Source organism: Chrysoperla carnea, chromosome 3 (genome assembly GCF_905475395.1).
Source record: "Chrysoperla carnea chromosome 3, inChrCarn1.1, whole genome shotgun sequence".
In the NCBI taxonomy this organism is placed as follows: domain Eukaryota; kingdom Metazoa; phylum Arthropoda; class Insecta; order Neuroptera; family Chrysopidae; genus Chrysoperla; species Chrysoperla carnea.
This window is the reverse complement of record NC_058339.1, coordinates 61,682,412-61,701,003: the sequence shown is the minus strand read 5'-3', so window position 1 is coordinate 61,701,003 and position 18,592 is coordinate 61,682,412. Positions and strand designations below refer to the sequence as shown.

At 28.9% G+C, this 18,592-nt stretch overlaps 1 protein-coding gene across 2 annotated transcripts in view; it reads right to left on the bottom strand.

The window, feature by feature from the left end:
• Positions 1–18,592, bottom strand: part of LOC123295632 (uncharacterized protein YBL113C-like) — a 276,979-nt gene that overhangs the window by 8,203 nt on the left and 250,184 nt on the right. For both annotated transcript variants that reach the window (XM_044877048.1, XM_044877049.1), the window contains exons 8-10: positions 11,999–12,435; positions 9,997–10,125; positions 9,657–9,925 (exon numbers count right to left, since the gene is read on the bottom strand). In XM_044877048.1, the coding sequence (XP_044732983.1) occupies positions 9,657–9,925; positions 9,997–10,125; positions 11,999–12,435 (835 nt within the window). The remainder of the gene's footprint in view (positions 1–9,656; positions 9,926–9,996; positions 10,126–11,998; positions 12,436–18,592) is intronic.

Genomic DNA, 18,592 nt, shown 5'->3' with positions numbered 1-18,592 from the left:
TTCGGCTTCGGCCACATTCGGCCAAACCTTCGACTGTGGCCTGAATTCGGCCCAAGGTTCCTAGAAAAGTTGGAATTGAACGAACTGTTACGAACGAATGCCTCAAGATAAGTTCGTACGCGCATAAACTACTTAATAAAATAAATGTTATATAAAAATATAATTCAATTCTTATTATTTCTTAATGTTATTATTTTGAAATAAATTTCAAAGTAATTTTTTTAATCATTTTTAGATTGACTTCTAGATCAACTTCTTCTAGGGATCATAATCCCTAGATACTAGATTAACTTTAATATTAAAGTTTTAAAATCATGTTTTTAAACAAAGGGTTTTAAAAGGTTGTGGCGATACCCAAATAATCAGCTTCGGCTTCGGCCGAAAATCGACCTTAGGTCGGACACTAGATAAGATATAAAAAATACCCTTTTGCAATTGGACGAGGTGCATAATTTTCGATCTACTGACTATTGAGAGAAATTATGGTCCAAAAATATAAAAATCCAGATTATTAACTCTCCTAATTAAATAAAGAGAAAATTTGCCAGCAAAAATGCAAAAAGCACACTATTTGACGATTGAACGAGTATAATTTCTGAGATTCAGGGTTAAATTGTTTAAGGGAAGTGATATTCATATCAATTTCTTAAGACGATATCTCAGAAACTTGATATTCAATCATAAACCCATTCATATTTTTGTGTCTTCAGATTATTTAAGATTACAGGATCACAAAATTATAAAAATGTAGCGCATTTGATTCTTTGAGAAGTTTTTTTACAGATTTTTAGGTGGTTATTCCAAAAATTACTTCCACTATTAATCATTAAATGATCTCAATTTATTACTTTTTTGTTCTAAGCTTAAGTTTCTCTATATTTTGTCAATGGAAATAAAATATTCAAAATCGGGAAAACATAATCCTTTTCACAATTGAATGAATTGTTACTGGGAAGCCAATTTAAATCTTAAAAGAGGCGTGGTATCATGGATCAATACTTCAGAAGTTTGTCGTTCAATTAAAAAAAGTCACTCAATTTTTGAGTAACATCTAGTACCTAATATTACAATCCACAAAGTACAATCCAAATTACAATCCAAAGCTTCGATTGCAAAGTGAAAACAAACAATTGACTAAGTTAATTGTTGAAATACCATGTATAGACAGTGTTGATTACTCTGTCACATTACACATACATACATGTCACATATATATAACTGATATGCCCATATAATACTACAATTTTCGCATAATATGCGCTCTCACGGGTTAACAGTGATGTTTACGAACAAATGTTTCAAACAAACTTGTTTATGGGTCCTACGTACCCAAGACCCAATTGACCAATGTTGCTCATTTACGAACTTGACCTCACTTTTTACGTCCTAAGCACGCTATAAAAATTTTAGCTTGATATCTCTTTTCGTTTTTGAGTAATCGTGATGACAGACGGATAGACAGACAGACAACCGAAAATGGACTTATTAAGCGACTTTATGAACATCTATACCAAAATTTTGTTCGTAGTATCAATATTTTTAAGCGTTACAAACTTAGGACTAAACTTAATATACCTTGATATGTTTCATATACATGGTATAATAATAATATTTATATCCGATGGCTATTTATGAAAATCATGTTATAGAATATGTTGAAAAATATATTGAAAAACATTTCGCTGTACGATGAGTTCCATATTTTTAAAACACAATGAAATAATATTAAAATTCTGAAATAAAGTACTCATTTGACGTCCATAAAACGCTTTATTCCAAAATTTTCGTTATCTTCATAAGACATATGAAGACATGTTATTTTTGGACGATTATTTTATGCTTTAAGACTTGCTTATTTAAGTTTTTAAGGGTAAAGTTTTAAGTTTTATCACAAACTACGAAATGATTAAAGGCTTTTATTTAACTTACAATATTTGTATGTACATTTATGTTTGTTCAGGTTTAATCTTGCAACTGACATTTTGTCTACACGTTTAGCTTGAGTGAAAATGCATAGCTCTAACTAAGTGACGTCAGTCTAAATTTAATGTGGCGAACTAGTTAGTTTTTATACGGTTCCATGATAGGGACATCAATTGAAAGGGTTTACTTGAGATGAATACGAATAACATTTGTAAATGCACTTTTATAGTAAGCATGACTTGATTTTCCCATCACTTCCCCCATATTCAATTTGGTTTTAAATAAAAATTCATTTTTAAATGAAAAACTTTTATTGTACGAGTCACTCCGCTTCATCCTTGTTATTTTAAATTGGGTGCCTCCATCTTTCACAAATAGGCATGTATAAGTGACTCGTGGAAATATTATTATTTATTTTCTATTTTTTAATTTAATAAATGCCTAAATAAAACATTTTTTAATGCATGTAGTTCTTTCAGATTCAATCTCTTTATAGGTCCAAATATAATAGACACAAAAAGAAATTCAAACCGTTAAATGACCGCTAAGCTACAACCGGGAATTTTATACAAACTTCAAACTGCTAAAGTTCGATCAATTTTGACAAATTTGTTCATTGGGTAATTATTCGACCTGTTTATCTATAAAATTTCTAATTCGTATGTTATCAGCGAAAATTAAAAGTTATGAATCCTTATCGAGAATACTCTTTGTGCTCAAAGAAAACGGGGTTTCTCAATTGGTTTTTTTGGAGATGGTTAGGTTAGGTTAGAGTGGTTGTCCTGGGGTGGGACACATCGAATATAGAGTCCGTTGTGATACCGAAAAAGGGTTGGCCCAGCCTTAGCCACTACTCCATGAACCATTTGGAGCTGTTTAAGAACAGTAAGAGAGCTTTGACGTCGACGGACTCCAGGTCGGAGAGGTCGTCAAAGAGAGACTGGCTCAAATAAGCCCATTTCCTCATGACAAGAACACAAGACAGTGACAAGAACCCAACCAGTGTCCTGTAATAGCCGCAACAACTTTGTGAACAGAGGCCATCCTCCTTTTTTTGGAGATACATGGATTATTTACTATTGTTTTTTACATTAAATGGTTTTTTGACACTCTGCTTGATTATCAGAGAATATAGGCAATGCTAGTGCACGAGCTTAATCCATAAATTTGTATATAGAGGTAAAACTATATTTGTTAATATGAATAAAAAAGAAACAACAATATGTTTACAACAAATGGTAGTGATGTTAGATTTTTATTTTTCAAAGAGTATAGGCGAGGGTGAAAATACACGTTATAAAATATTTGTGTGACTGCTGCTTTTTGCTTATTTGTTGATATTGTAAAAACAAAAATTTGTTCAAAAAATAACCGTATAATAATAGTAGTAGGTATATAATCAAATAAAAACTATGCATATGTACAAAAATATAAAATTTAAAAAAATGTATGTAAATAATTTTTTTTTAAATAAAAAATTTATAAATAATATAAAATATAATAAGATAATGTTTTTAAAAATTATAACACAGTGTATATAAACTTTTTTCAATATACAGTGGAGTCAAAGAACAGTTTTATTCCTAGCTACGTGGAAACTGATTCTATTTGCTAAAGGATTCGTCACTAATTTTACTAGTTTTTTTTTTTTTTTTTTTTTTTTTTTTTACTTTGCACTGAAGGTTGAAAGTAAAAATTATTTCTTTTACTTTGGAAGCGTACAGGAAATACAAAAATTTGTTTGTAAGAAATCTAATAAAACTGCTTGAAAAGGGGTTTTTTATTATTTCTATATCATCTATTTTACACGAGAACATTCCTTATCATCATTTATCTCCTCTATTTACCATTTTCAACATAGAAAATGCAAACTTTCAAGAAAAATTCACTACATTCAATCCTTTAACCCACCTGCCTCCGCTTAGTTCGTCCCTTACCACCTACCTTATCTTTTGGGTTGTAAAGCACGCAGCCCGATGCTCATTGTGCTCGCATTTCTTCGCAATTGACTTCGCAGGTACCATGGTCCCAAACGACAGGAAATAATAATGTGAATAACCTAACTCTAACATGAGAAACAATTGATTCCTCATACAAACTTTCATCTCCTATTTCATACCCCTCAAGTTGGTTTTGCTCGACAAAAGCCCCATCTTATGTCTTTTGCATGAACCCATCACTGTTTAAATCGAGAATCATCAAAATTGGTTCAGCGCCTTAGACGTGGAAACGAAAGTCGAACATAACAGATAGACAGAGTTACTTATAGCTAAGATTTTAATAAAAACTATTCTGTCTCGTAGGATTTCCTTTATGTAGGTACAAATACTTTCCTTTAACTTTAAGTAAATAAAACAATGATAATTTTCGCACTTTCAACCGTACCACGAAGTAACGGATGTTACAAATGTTTGATAGCTGCATTGGAAAAGTAAAAAATAAAAGCTTTTCAATTAACTGTAGGGAATTTTAAAATAAGGAGCTTAATAATTTGAAAGTGTACTCCTCTTTAAATGTCGGGTATCGTATTAATAGACAAAAGGTTAAATTTGGATAAAACTTTCTGAGCTACATGACGGTATCATAGACCTGTCAATATGAATATATTTACGAAATTAATTACAATACTTTTTCGAAAAGTACCTGTATTGATAATAACACGTACAAGTTTTAGAAGTCAAAAATTTTACTGCTTTATTTTCACAGCTTCCATATAAAATTCACAATCCGCAATTATCTGACAAATACGGAATTAGCCAACAGCTTATTACCCTTATGTCACGATAATCTTAATTCGATAAGTAAATTAGTCTCACACAATGGGAAATTAGATATTTTTCTTACAGAAAAAAATGCGGAAAGAAATAACTTCACACAAAAGTGAAAAAAACTTGATTATAATAAATCATATAATAAATTATATGTCATTAGGTAAATTAAAGATTGAAGTGTATGAAAAAAAATTAATAAAAAAAAATTAAAATCAACTATGATGAAAAAAAAAAAAAAACTTTGCAAAACAATTTGAATACAGTTAAAATAAGTTAAAAGTTTTTCTTGAACATCTATCCCATGGTAGTTACTAATATATATAGTTATAGTTAGCAAGCAAGTATTATTGAAAAGAAACTTATTCCACTTATTTAGATTCACAACATACAAATATTAATCATAAAAATTTTCTTGAATATTGTATGGGCAATGTTCAATATTTAAAAAATTCTCAGCTATCGTAATTGAAAGTTTAGTATCGTATGTTTAGCCCAGTAGGAAGTTGATGGGCATATTTTTCTACAATTTAATATCAGTAATAGTCATAATTTAATCACAAAATTGAAAAAAGAAAGCCAATACATACATAATCCTTTCTAATAAAATTGTGGTTAGTTTAATGTCTATTCCTTAGAAAGATAACACAATTGAATAACTTTTGTATTTATTTATTGTCTTAACTTTTATTTTCAAAATTATGTGATGAAAATTAATTACGATTTATTATCATCATAGTTATTAGTTATTATCTTCCTAGATTTGCTCGGTAATTTTTGAGTTAAAAGACAATTTTATCACGATTATAAGAACCGTTTGATATGCCTGCACACAAATGCAAATTTGAATGTCCCGATAATGTACACAGCAGATATCTATAAACCAAAACTGACATAGCCTCACGGACCGTACACTATACAATACATACGAAACGAACCACGTACAATGTATATAGATGTCAAAAAGACTTATATTTTGCAGTTTATGCCTCAGTTTTTCCTGAAAACACGGCTGAAAACAACGTTTTCTAAAAATTAAACCTAGCTAGATCGATTTTTCTCCCCAAAAACCTACTTCATACTTTTTTCAAGAGAAATATTTTGTTCGAAAACTGTCCAGGTACATTTAAGCTTTTGCTTGTTTTGAACACTCTAATATTTGTGAAGTCTTAATTAAAATAACGTGTCGTACATTTATTAACGGGTTTTTTTGTATATTTGTATATTTAAAAAAAAAAAAAAAAAAAAAAAAAAAAACTATGAACTATATAAAATATCTAGATCATTAGAGTTCCAATATAAACACATATTTATAAAAAAAAAAAGCATATAAAATACAAAATAAAATATAAATATATGTATAAAAAATTAAAATAGAACTATAAATTAATAGAATAACTAAAAATTATATATAATTTTAATTTCCTTTATTGTTCAAATAATAGTAACAATAAACTTCTCCCTCGGTTATAATTATTTATCTTCCACAAACAAATAATTTATATATGCAAATAATAATAAAAACGTTGTTCTTTTTGTTTATTTATTTATTTTTTCAGTGATCCGTTACAAAAATATATAAAATATGATAGAATTCCGATTTTGTATTATGTGAAAATATCAAAAAAATCCTTTAAATAGTTTGTTTAATAGAGGGAGGGGAAAAAATACGACGCCTTAGATGCAAGATACTTTTTTGTGAAAATAGTAAAGAAATTTTTAGATTATATAAATATATTTCCATGTATTACCTTACATAAGATCAGAGGTAAAATCATTCAAATTATATCTGATTGATCAGTTACAGCAGCAAGACGCTTAAAAGAAAAACGATTGGCATCAATTGTTTTTTTCTATTATTTCTATTTTACAATTTACTATAGTCAGCAAGTCACTATATCTAAAAACGTTTCTACTTTGTGAATTTTTTAGTTTTATTCATTTTTATTATTAACTTAACGATGTTCCAGCATGGTATTTGCAGTTTCTATGTTAAAGCAATGGTACAATTTTTTTTTCGACAGAATTTAACGAAAAATTAAATTTAAGAATTTAATAATGCTTACTATTAATTCCCAAAGTTTCAGAAATTTTGACCGTTTAAAATGGGAAATAATTATGCCAACGTCCCAATTTCGATCAATTTACGTCAAAATTAATATCTCGAAAGTGAAAATTAATTTCTAAATTTTTTTTTTAGAATTGTATTGTATAAACATTTTTTTCTACTTTTTCTTCAATATATAATAATATCATAAAAAATAGTTGGAGAGACCGGACATTTTACATGCTTTAAATGGGACATGACCCTCAAAATCGCGAACTTTGTCTTTAAATATCTCGCGATCTAAACGGTCAAAAATTATGAAATTTTAGGAATTCATAAATAAAGCTATTATAAACCCGAGAAAAAAAATTCGGCCAAATCTGTCGAAAAGTGATTTCATGCTGGTACTACCTTAACTGTAAAAGTTTTAAAGAAGTTTTTTCATGATAATTTTTAATATTATCTATGATAAAATATAAAAGTCTGATTATTTTTCATTCAACAACTCAAACTTTAAAAAAAAATCGAAGAATTTGGACAAGCCAATCAAACTGTACTTATGGTGTTCAAATTGTCACGCTTTACCGATTAAATTGCTTTATGTAAATATAAATATAAAAGAAAAAAATTAACATAAAACTATTTTACATAATAGAGAAGGGTTTATTTTATGCAAAGTTATTTGTAAAAAAAAATTATGTATTTATAAAATGAAACATAATAAAAATTATATTTCACATACAGCTTTATAATATGACAGACATGAAATCCAATAAAGTAAAATGAATATTTGATATTTAATAAGTATAAGAAAACTATAATATTGAAGATAAAGGAAGTTGAAGTTTTCTTTTATACTCTACTTAAAACTAAAAAGATGATACAATATATGGTAAAAGTCCTGTGAATAAGACTTATAGATGTCAGATCAATGGTTTTTAGATTAAGTAAATTATACCTCTTTAACTAAAACTAATAGCTAGAGCTTAAGAAATCGAAATAAGATGATACATTTATTATAAAAAAACTTAAACATTAATGTATTAGACCATTAAAATCAAATAGGTCCTTAAATCATAAACTTCTAGAATTCTAGAAAGGTAAATTTTTAACAAGACTAACAAAATCAAAAAGAATGGTCATGATTTTAAAACCGTTTAGATGTTTGCTTGGATGATCCCTAACAGTTTTAAGCCAATAGATGTTACCAAAAGTGGAACATCGTAGGATTTTTGAAGTGACTTGAAATAAAAACTTCATTAGGTGCATTAAGCACTTTTTACGTGAACAAAAATCATGCAACTCGCAACTCGGTCATCGTCACGCTCCACCACATTGAAAACAACGGTTATCACCCGATCACTGAAGTAAGGAAATATTGGGAACACTTAATTCTAAGATGGCTGACCGCTTGAAAACACTCGGTTGCTTTTTCAAAGTTTTAAGTTTTCACTTCCGTCGACAGTCAACATGATAGACTATATTTTTTTTCAGTACATAACTTTTATATTTACTACTAGGTTTTTAAAGAGAAAATATATAACGTCCCTTGCTACGAGATATAAAAATTAGACCAAATAAATGTATCCCATAAAATGAAAGGTTTTGAAAAGCATATTGCTCGCAAAAAGAATGTTGCTCGTGAATCGATTTTCAAGGCGATAAAATAATTTTCTATCAATAAGTTTAAAAAATTATTATGATAATATGTAATACATCAATAAGTGTTTCTAACTCATTTATTTAAAACTGGGTAAAAAAACAGCTAAAACTTAGAAAATATGAGAATATCAAAAACAAAGTTTGACAGTTTTTATTATTATCTTTAAAAATGAAATTTTATCTTTTTATTTTATTTTAGTAAACATGAACTGGATATAGTTGGTTTTTTATTCGAATAAAATTCCTGTAGTATTTTATTATTTATTGTTCAGACAGTTTTCTAGGTCTTTGAAATATGTTTATAATACCATATAATGTATAAGGTTTATACAATAATACTCGTCACGTATTTCTTTTAAAAGATAGATAAAATAAATATATTAGAAAATAATTCTAGAAAAATAGTTTAGCGTGAATTTAGTGCGAAGACATTAATTTCGAATCTAAAAGTCCGTCAGCATATAACGCCATGTTAAATACAAGGTTGGGTAGATATTTTTTTCATTTTAAAAGATGAAAATCAAATCAAAGAGATTATTGAAACAAAAATCCATCTATTTCAAGTGTAATGTATTTTTTACTTAATTTACTAAGTTGTATTTTTAACTAAATTTAATAAATTGTATTTTTAATGAAACTTAAAATGTAACTGAAACTGTAAAATTACATAAAAGCGCCTTCATGAAAGCTAATTTACTGATGGAAACAGTTCAGAAAAAAAACGTTTAGATTGCGTACAGATGATATGAATCTAGATTTCAAAATATTCCTAATTTCCTGACTAAAAATAATAGTTTAAAAAACACAGTAACTCTAAGATGAACTAAAAGGTTGAAAATAATTTCTTTAAATTCAAAAAAGTCATTTTATCGTAAAAAAGTGTGAGGTGCTAAATTTCACTTTTTAATTCATCTAGTTACAAAAGCGAGTTTTTTAGTGTTTTTAAACTTGTATTTATTTGGTGTTTTTTAGTTTTTTACACTATTTTTAAAATTTAGTATAAATATGGTCGGAGTGCAAATTCATTTTGAGATATGGAAATCGGGATTCTTGAAGCTCCTGATCCAGATAATCAAATAAATTATATATTTTTATTGTCTTCGGTCCTTGATAAGTGTGTCAAATTTCGAGTTAATTCAACGTTTTAAGGGGGGTTGATTCAACGTGTTCAAACTTTCTGTTACATTCTAACATACCAACATACGTATGAAGCTAATAAAAGCGTGTTAAAAAAATTAAAAAATTTATTAACTTACCTCTTTACTTTGAATTTGATTATTGTCTGTTGGGGATGTGGGTGGTTCCGATGAACTATCGTCAATAGTACCATTGATGCTGGATTGCTGTTTGTTTGCAATGCCTAACTCATAAATATTAACCATATGTGCTGCTTGTGCATGTACCATTAAATCCCATGCATTTGGAAATGAATCCTTACATTGAACACACAATAATGATACAGTTGTGGATGCTGTTGTTGTGTCAGATAATGTTGAAAATCCAGTAATTTCATCACCAGGTGGATCTATAATAAAAAAAAATAAAAAATTTAATAAAATACTGAAAAGTTCACAAAAAATTTTTGTATATACTTACTATTCGAATTAAATGTGTGACATTTACAAGTGAAACGTAATTTACAATAAACTTTTTTGTGTTCAATCAATTCTTTTAGATCTGTAAACATTTCTCGGCAATTTCCACAGATTAATATATCTGGATTACCTGAAACAATTCAGAAATTTTATTAAATTGGGATGATACGATCAATCTTAACATTGGTTTTAAAAAAAATTTAAAAAAAAAGGATGGTTCTGTAGCTCGAGAATTAAACTGAATTGAGTTTCAAAAAACGTTTTACGAAAATTAGGCACTTCAATTTGTTAAAACAGACAGAATGAAGAGAGTATAACAAAAGATTTATAAGTGGAATTGATAAAATCATTGCAGGAAAAAATCTTTTTGGAGTTTATTAAGTTCTTTAGCAGATGAGTTGATGGGACGAATGTTGTATTTTGTACATTCACATATACGAATGTTTATCTCCAACATTCGCGAACGCGAATGCAAATGATAACATTCAAAAAAAGCGGTCGGAAGTTATTATGTTTTAAAAATTGTTATCTTAATATATATATTTCTTGTGTGCGTGTGTATGTGACTGAACTCCTCCTAGACGGCTGGACCGATTTCGATGAAATTTTTTGTGTGAGTTCAAGGGGATTGGAGAATGGTTTAGATTTACCATTCGGTCCAGTACAACTGTTTTTGAGGGCTCCGTACCAAAAAAATGAAATTTCATTAAATGGTGGGAGCGCATATAAATCATATCACATTATGTATACTATGTGTACTATGTATTTTTAATAGTATTCAGGTATTGTCAATAGGCATTTATTAGAGCCATATGCGAGCGCAGCGAGCTCTACTATCAAAGGTCAGGCCAAAGGTCGAAGGTCAGGCCACTCCAATAAATAGGAGTTAAATTGGGGTTTAGCGGGATGGGTTTAGCGGACAGGCTAAACGTAGTATAGGTATTCATGAATTGGAGTTACGTTTTTACGGGACAACGTCCGTCGGGGCCGCTAGTGTATAAATATAATTCTTCATTAGCGCAAAAGAGCATTGAAACAAACCGTATAAGTCCATTAAAACACACCCTATACGTCTATCAAAAGAAAACATTTTTTTTGAGGTTATTTAACTTGTGTGGTTAAGAAGTGATATCAAAATATAAATAAAGCACATATTAATGAAGTTTGGACTTATTTTGAAATTTCTGATCCCGAAAATCTAAGAAATTGGATTTTTTTTTGGTAAAAACATTTGCATTGTTTCTTTAAATAATGATGTGGGTGGCCTCTGTGATAAGTCATGCGTCACAAAAACAGATGTTAAACCTCCATTATTATTGTCTCTTGCGAATATTGATGTTTAAAAATATGCGAAAATTTCTCGTCACTTTACTAGTGAGTACCATTTACGAAACCGGTTGATAAAATATTGCCTAGTTTATTTTAATAATCAGCGAAAATACTAATAATAGTCGATTATAAATATCTGTTTGTTGTAATAAAATATTCTTTTAAAATTTATATGGGATATTCCTGATATCGATTTGGCCATAATACCCATAAAAATTGTAAAACTATACTTGATACCATGCTAAAATTTGAAAGTTTTATACGCAATCTCTACGGCGATACCCACGTATAACGTCACTACTGGGTATATTCTTCATTGTTTAATTAAGAATTTTAAACGTTCATACCTTCCATGCAAGTAAATATTTTTCAAACCAACTTCACTTTTCTATGTGAAGTGAGAATTATTCATCAGAAGTGATAAAAGAATTTAGTCTGATCCCCTGTTAATGGACTTTTTAAAGTTACAGAGTACGACTGTGGCTACTTTCACCTAATATCTTGGTGTATTTATGAACCAGCACATTACTGATAATTAGAAATAAAAAGTCTTGCCGATCGATCAAAATTTTTTTTTTTTGTAAAACAGTGTTACACAGACCAGAATAAAACTTTCAACATGGAGTAAACTAAAAACAAAAGTAAAAACCAAGCACCACAAACAATCTACTTACTATATGTTTTAAGTTGATCTATAGCATGTAATGCCCCATTATTAATGTTACAAACATTTGTTGTTGCATTATTATTATTATTAATGTTACCAGTTGCAGTCGCATTACTATTTGAACCTGGCGATGTCGTTGTACTCCCAGCACCTCCACCACCGTTAGGTGTATTCGTTACAGAATTACAACTTGTTGTTGTTATTGCTGTTGTTGTTGTATTATTAATAACACCTTGTTGTAATGCAATATTATTTGCTGATGTTACTACATTTGTTGTAATATTATTACCATTGTTATTATTATTTGTTTTTTGTTGTGATTGACCTGTAGCTGCAATTTTAGCTGGACGTCCAGGTGGTGCCATTAAACGTGGTCGTTTTAATGGTGGTACTAGACGTGGTGATGGTCCAACTGGAAATCCTGCTGCTGTTGATGCATAATAACTGCAACACAAAATATACATACAAATGTTAAATATATATAGTATTATCTAATGTATGTGAGATAACAAATAAAAAGGAAATTATGTTATGTTATATTTTAAACTGACTTCAATAAAAAGGAGGTTGTGATAGAGGTTATACGATGGCAAACTATTAGTTTTCGACCAAAATGAACGATTAGACGGCATGAGAAATGTTGTCATAATTACTAATATCTGCAGAGATTATGGATTTCTTAATTCAGCCAATTTTTATACCTTGTAAATATGTAATATATATCAAAGTATACTAAGTTTAGTCTCAAGTTTGTAACGTCGAAAAATATTGATGCTACGAAAAAAATTTTGGTATAAGTGTTCATAAAATCACCTAATTAGTGAAGTTCCGGTTGCCCGTTCGTCTGTCCGTATAAAAATTATAAATGATAGAGAGCTGAAAATTTGCAGGTAACTGCAACTCGTGGTCTTGTATAACATTATTGCAAAAAGAAAGAAAAATTTTGAAAATACTTTCGAAAATTTTCGCAAACCAAATAAATGGCGGCCGAAAGGCCGCTATAATTGTGTTGGTTTTTAATCTCTTCTAATTTAGAAAAATCATTGATTTTCAACACTTTCTGTACAAGGTATTTCAACAATTAACTCAGTCAATTGTTTGTTTTTACTTGTGAATTAGTTAAATTTTGTGGTTTGCTCACTTCAACTTATTTCAGACCATTACTCACGTCGAAGAGTTTTATATACGAGAAACCACATGTTTTCACCTGAGAGAAATTTCAACGTAAAAAGTTTTCTAATTAGAGCTAAACAAACAATTTTCAATATAAATTTTCAACGTGCTTGTAAATTAATCACATTCAGGGATTTTTTTTAAAATAATAATATGGTGGACTCTAGGACTGAGAAGATATTAATTATTTTCCGTTTTGAGCACATAATTCAACACATCGCAGATAAATTATCAGCACTTGTGTCAACTATTCGATAATCTTTGGTCGCGTGACGATAGATTTGCTCACGCATCCTGCACATGCGAAAAATATTTCGCACGTTAAATATTCTTTAATTTTGTTAATTGTAAATCATAACGCACAAGCTAATTAGAAATGGTTTGATTACGGGATTATTGAATGATATTTGAGAGTGAAAGTATTATTAATCTAACGAAACTTCACGAACAGGCCCGAAAGGTAATATTTTTATGCTTACATCTTTATCAATAGAGCAATTTCTGAAGGACTTGAAAAAGAAAATTATTAAAAACAGACGTGAGTCCTGACGAGTTAATTTTTATAAATTGCAGAATAATTAACTTTTTTTATAATTACAAATTTTCACGTAAACAATTTCACCCGAACTTGCTAAATCGGTTAAGCTTTTGTTAGAAAGTTATTATGATTTTAATATAAATTGAATGTCGTTTCTGGGAGAAATAAAAATAATATCAAGTATTAATTTTCATTAGAATGTTTAATTATAGTTTTGTTGAATGTTTGTATGGCTCATTCTCATTCATGGTACTTAAATTTTATATGTATTTTATAATTAGGTATTTCGTTATTTAAAATTCGGTTATCTTTTGAAAATAATCATATTAATTTTAAAAGGATTACTTACAACATAAAATACCATAATAACATTGCTTAGAAATAAAATTTTTGAAATAGTTTTCGTCTGGATATAAAATTAATGATAAGAGATGGTATAAGGTTGATCTTCATCCATCTGATAACCAGATGAGACATATTTTTTTAAGAAAATCTTTTTTATTTTTACACTCCTATCATAGTTTTTCTATGGAAAAGTATTCATGGCTATTTCTAATTAAATTAATTCTAATTAATAATTTCCATGAACGGTTTTTTTCAGGCAAGCCTATATCATTATTTTCGTAAATAAATTTGCATTCTTCTGATACCATTTTCGATTGGTTGTTCTTAAAATTGTTACGATTCATAATTATTTTTTTAAATTTCGCGATGAAATTTTTTTCCAACGAAGATGCGTACTTATAATCTCCGACTCTGTGATATGTTTTTTCCCGTTCAATTTTCTGACGTGTCTATTTTTAAAATATTAGTCAAATCTAATAATTTGACGCATACTATTTATATTAAAAAAATTTTAATTAATGAAACAATCCAATTTTTTTACTAAATCGGTTATATTTAATAGTGCACATCTTTACTATGGCCATTGGGTCGGAGGACTTCCTGTATATCCCTATCTCTATCCCTATATATTATAAATGTGAAAATAATTTGTTTGTTTGTTTGTTACGCTTTCACGCAAAAACTTGCGAATTGTTTTAAATGAAACTGTACAGCAATGTAGCTCATACATCAGAATAACACATGAGCTATAAATTAAAAAGATATAGATTCAAAAAAAAATTATTATATATAATTATTATATATGTAATATGCAAGGTATACTAAGTTTAGTCCCAAGTTTATAATGCTTAAAAATATCGATGCTATGAACAAAATTTTGGTACAGGTGTTTATAAAATCACCTAATTAGTCCATTTTCGGTTGCTGTCTGTCTGTCCGTCTGTCTATCAACACGATAACTCAAAAACGAAAAAAGATGTCAAGCTGAAATTTTTACAGCGTACTCAGGACGTAAAAATGAGGACGAGTTCGTAAATGAGCAACATAGGTCAATTGGGTCTTAGGTCCGTAGGACCCATCTTGTTAACCGTTAGAGATAGAACAAAAGTTAAAAGGTAAAAAATATTACTTATAAAAAAATGACCAACTTTTGTTTAACATAATTTTTTTCGTAAACACCACTGCTTATCGTGAGGACGCAAATTAGGCGTAAATGTTATAGAATGTATTGTATGAGAATATCAGTATAATGTATGAGTAACATGTATGTATGTGTAATGTGATAAAGTAAGCAACACTGTCTTTGCATGGTATTTCAACAATTAACTCAATCAATTGTTTGTTTTCACTTGTTTTTAAATAAATTAAATCTGACATTTACTATTTTAAATTTTTACCGAAATCTTTAATTTATAGTTCAAAATGATGATAATTAATGGACTAGAGTTATGATCATCATTTTGAACCATAAATTAAAAATTTATGTAAAAATTTAAAATAGTATATGTCACAATTCATGTGAAAACTGTGCATAACTTTTAGCTGCGTAAAGCAATCCCTTCAAGTGTTATGGAACGTTGATAAGTCAGATCAAAAGAGGTGGAGGTTATAAAGCGGTGGTTTTACTTTATTCTCAGTAAAGTGGGCGGGTTCCAAGCTAGTAGACAACATAAAAGTACCTACATATTTATGCAAACATTAAGTGTTAAATATTTTATTAACATGATCATAAAATTTTATAAAATATGTCAAGGTTTGTTAAAAATCCATCAACACATTTGTACATGACATATTTTTAATATACCGTTAAAAAAAGCGGATCAGACGTAACACAGTTCAAAATAATAATCTGTTAAAAACAAAATGTTTCTAGTATTAAATTATTTAACATTTATTACAACTTTTTATTTTATCTGATATAAATAATAATCATCATTGGTTAAAATATGTGCAAAATTTCATTTATATTTTTAAATTTCAGGTGAACGGTTGGTGTTCTCTTCCCGAAAAAGGAAACAAGGAATGGAATGAAATATGTTTACATATCCTTTTTGCTTGCCTGTATGAAACAGAAAACGTATTGGTATCGATATTAAGTATATTCGGACCTTATATTTTGGATTATTCCAAACATTTTTTGTCTTATGCCATTTGTTCCTAAAACTTTTTGTTTTTGAGATACAAGTGATTGTCGAAAAAAAACCTAACTTTGATGAAAACTTGATATTTACCATTAGTATATAATTTCGATCAAATATTTGATTTGAAACTTATTGGATCTCATATTTTGATTTTAAACAAGTGTCTTTTTACTTTTTTAAACTCACCTCAATGAGAAAATCCACCTCAATAAACTCACCCGATCTAAAAGCGTTGAGATAAAACAATAAAGAACCAGAGGTGTCGCGAGACACACGGCAGGAACTATTCTTTTTTCGAATCCTGGTACATTATAAATGTAGCGCTTACTTTTTTTAATTTACAAGATCTTTTTCGGGAAATTTAAGTTATTAATTTTAGATGTCAAATACTTGTTTGATTCTTTAAAGAATTTAATGCTATAGCTACTTTTAGTTTTTATTGTATGAATTAATTGTAATATTAGTTTAAAAAAGACATACTTCATTTATTTTAGTAGTCAACCCAAAATGTGCGTACATTACGTTTGGTTTGATCAGGATATTTATTATGACATAACATACAAATTTTATTGTACTTATTTTAAATTATCTCTGTTATCTTTAACTTCTGATAACTTTCACAACTTTTAAATGATAAAACATAATATTTTGTCAAAAAATACTTGACAATGATTTTACCCAACCGCATGGGTTTTCTTTTGTCAATCACTTCTCTTTCAAAATCATATGGGCCAATGAGGGTTCCAAAATATAAAATCCAATAGCATTTTTACAATCTTCAAGATTTTTTGCCTGGTTCAATTAGAATTGCAACCTTTTGGCCTCTACCCTGTTCCATTACTATGTATTTTGTGACTAAAAACTTGTTTTTTATCCGAGATAATATACGCTCGTACGCTAAACTAACAGATGCCAAAACTATCCTTAATAGATTCAGTAATGGTAAGAAACTTCCATGAAAATCTCATTATCGAAATTTTGTAGGGATTTCTTCACTTCTTTTACATTGTAGGTATGGGGAAGTAATAACAATACGTAAAAATTAACCATTAAGTAATTATGGCATGTTTAAATTTTCGACTAATGATCGTCACTATAGAGTAAAATTGATTTATAAAATATGCATGAACTAAATTGTGACGGGCATACAAAAAAGGTAAAACAAAAGCAAAAATAAATATTTAAATAAGGTATCAAACCAGTTGACTGTTGTTTGTTATATTATTATAAATGTCATAATATGTCAAGCTATGTACAAAAAAATATTACAATTAACTTAGTTATTTGAAAATCATAAAACGAGGTGTTCGCAGATAAAGTTATGAAGGTAGGTTGAAGGGCAGATTCATGACTGCTTACACTCAATCGGAGGCTTTTGGAAGAATGACTCACGAGAAATTTGTTCAATTCGAGAGTTTTTGCTTATTTTAACTTTCCTGTATAGGAAAGTACTTGTAATCGAAAACAGAAATCAAAGTTTTATGATAAGGGTAATGTATAAACACTCCTTTCAGATTGAAGTCTGTGTATGCGTATTCGGGGACATTTTTTCGTTCACGATTTCGTGATTGAAAGATGATAGTTTCGTAAACACATAAGATAATCAACAGAAACGAGTAGAAATTATCAACACCCCAATCTCTGCGGGTTGGGTTACAAAAATTGTATTGCCTTGTGTGAGATTTAAAAATATGTTTTTCCAAGTTCCGGGCTTTGATCTCAGTACCTTTTGCATAGTAATTTTTATCATTCTCTGCAGCTTTCCTAGAAGCGAACAAAAATTCATTTTATTATTTCTATAAATGTTTAATATGAAAATTTGTATATATCATATTCGTATTTCAAAAATATTATTTAATTTCAATATTTTTTAGTGTGTCTCCAGTTGTGTATTTTATTATGTTTTAGATACGCTATAGTGTAACTGTTGACATATTTATACGGCTCTAGAGATTTCCACCTATCAAATACACAGGGCAAGCGATGTATTAAAATTGAATATTTAATGCCTAGCACAAAAAATAAAAACTGTGTATCCATTCTAATATTCAACACAATTTTACAGATGGTTTCAAAAGTCACTCTTCGATTTTTTTAAATGTTGTTGTTTCATGCAAGTAAAATATAGCGTGTATTAGGATGTCAAGTGCTGACAGTCTTTGACATATAGCTGAACGAGGACAAATGCCAAGGATATTGGAATTATAACTTACTAGCATGATACGTGCCCGCTTCGCTGGGCTTAAGACTAAAGACCACAACTCTATAACCTCCAACTCGCTTGTTCTCGCTTATCCCTCTTCCCAAGCTCAAAATAGGGGTTGGAATTGCTTCATACAGGTCAATTTTTTTCAAATATCTTGATTCATTGAGTTTATCAGAACAGGTGGCCATTAATTGTATC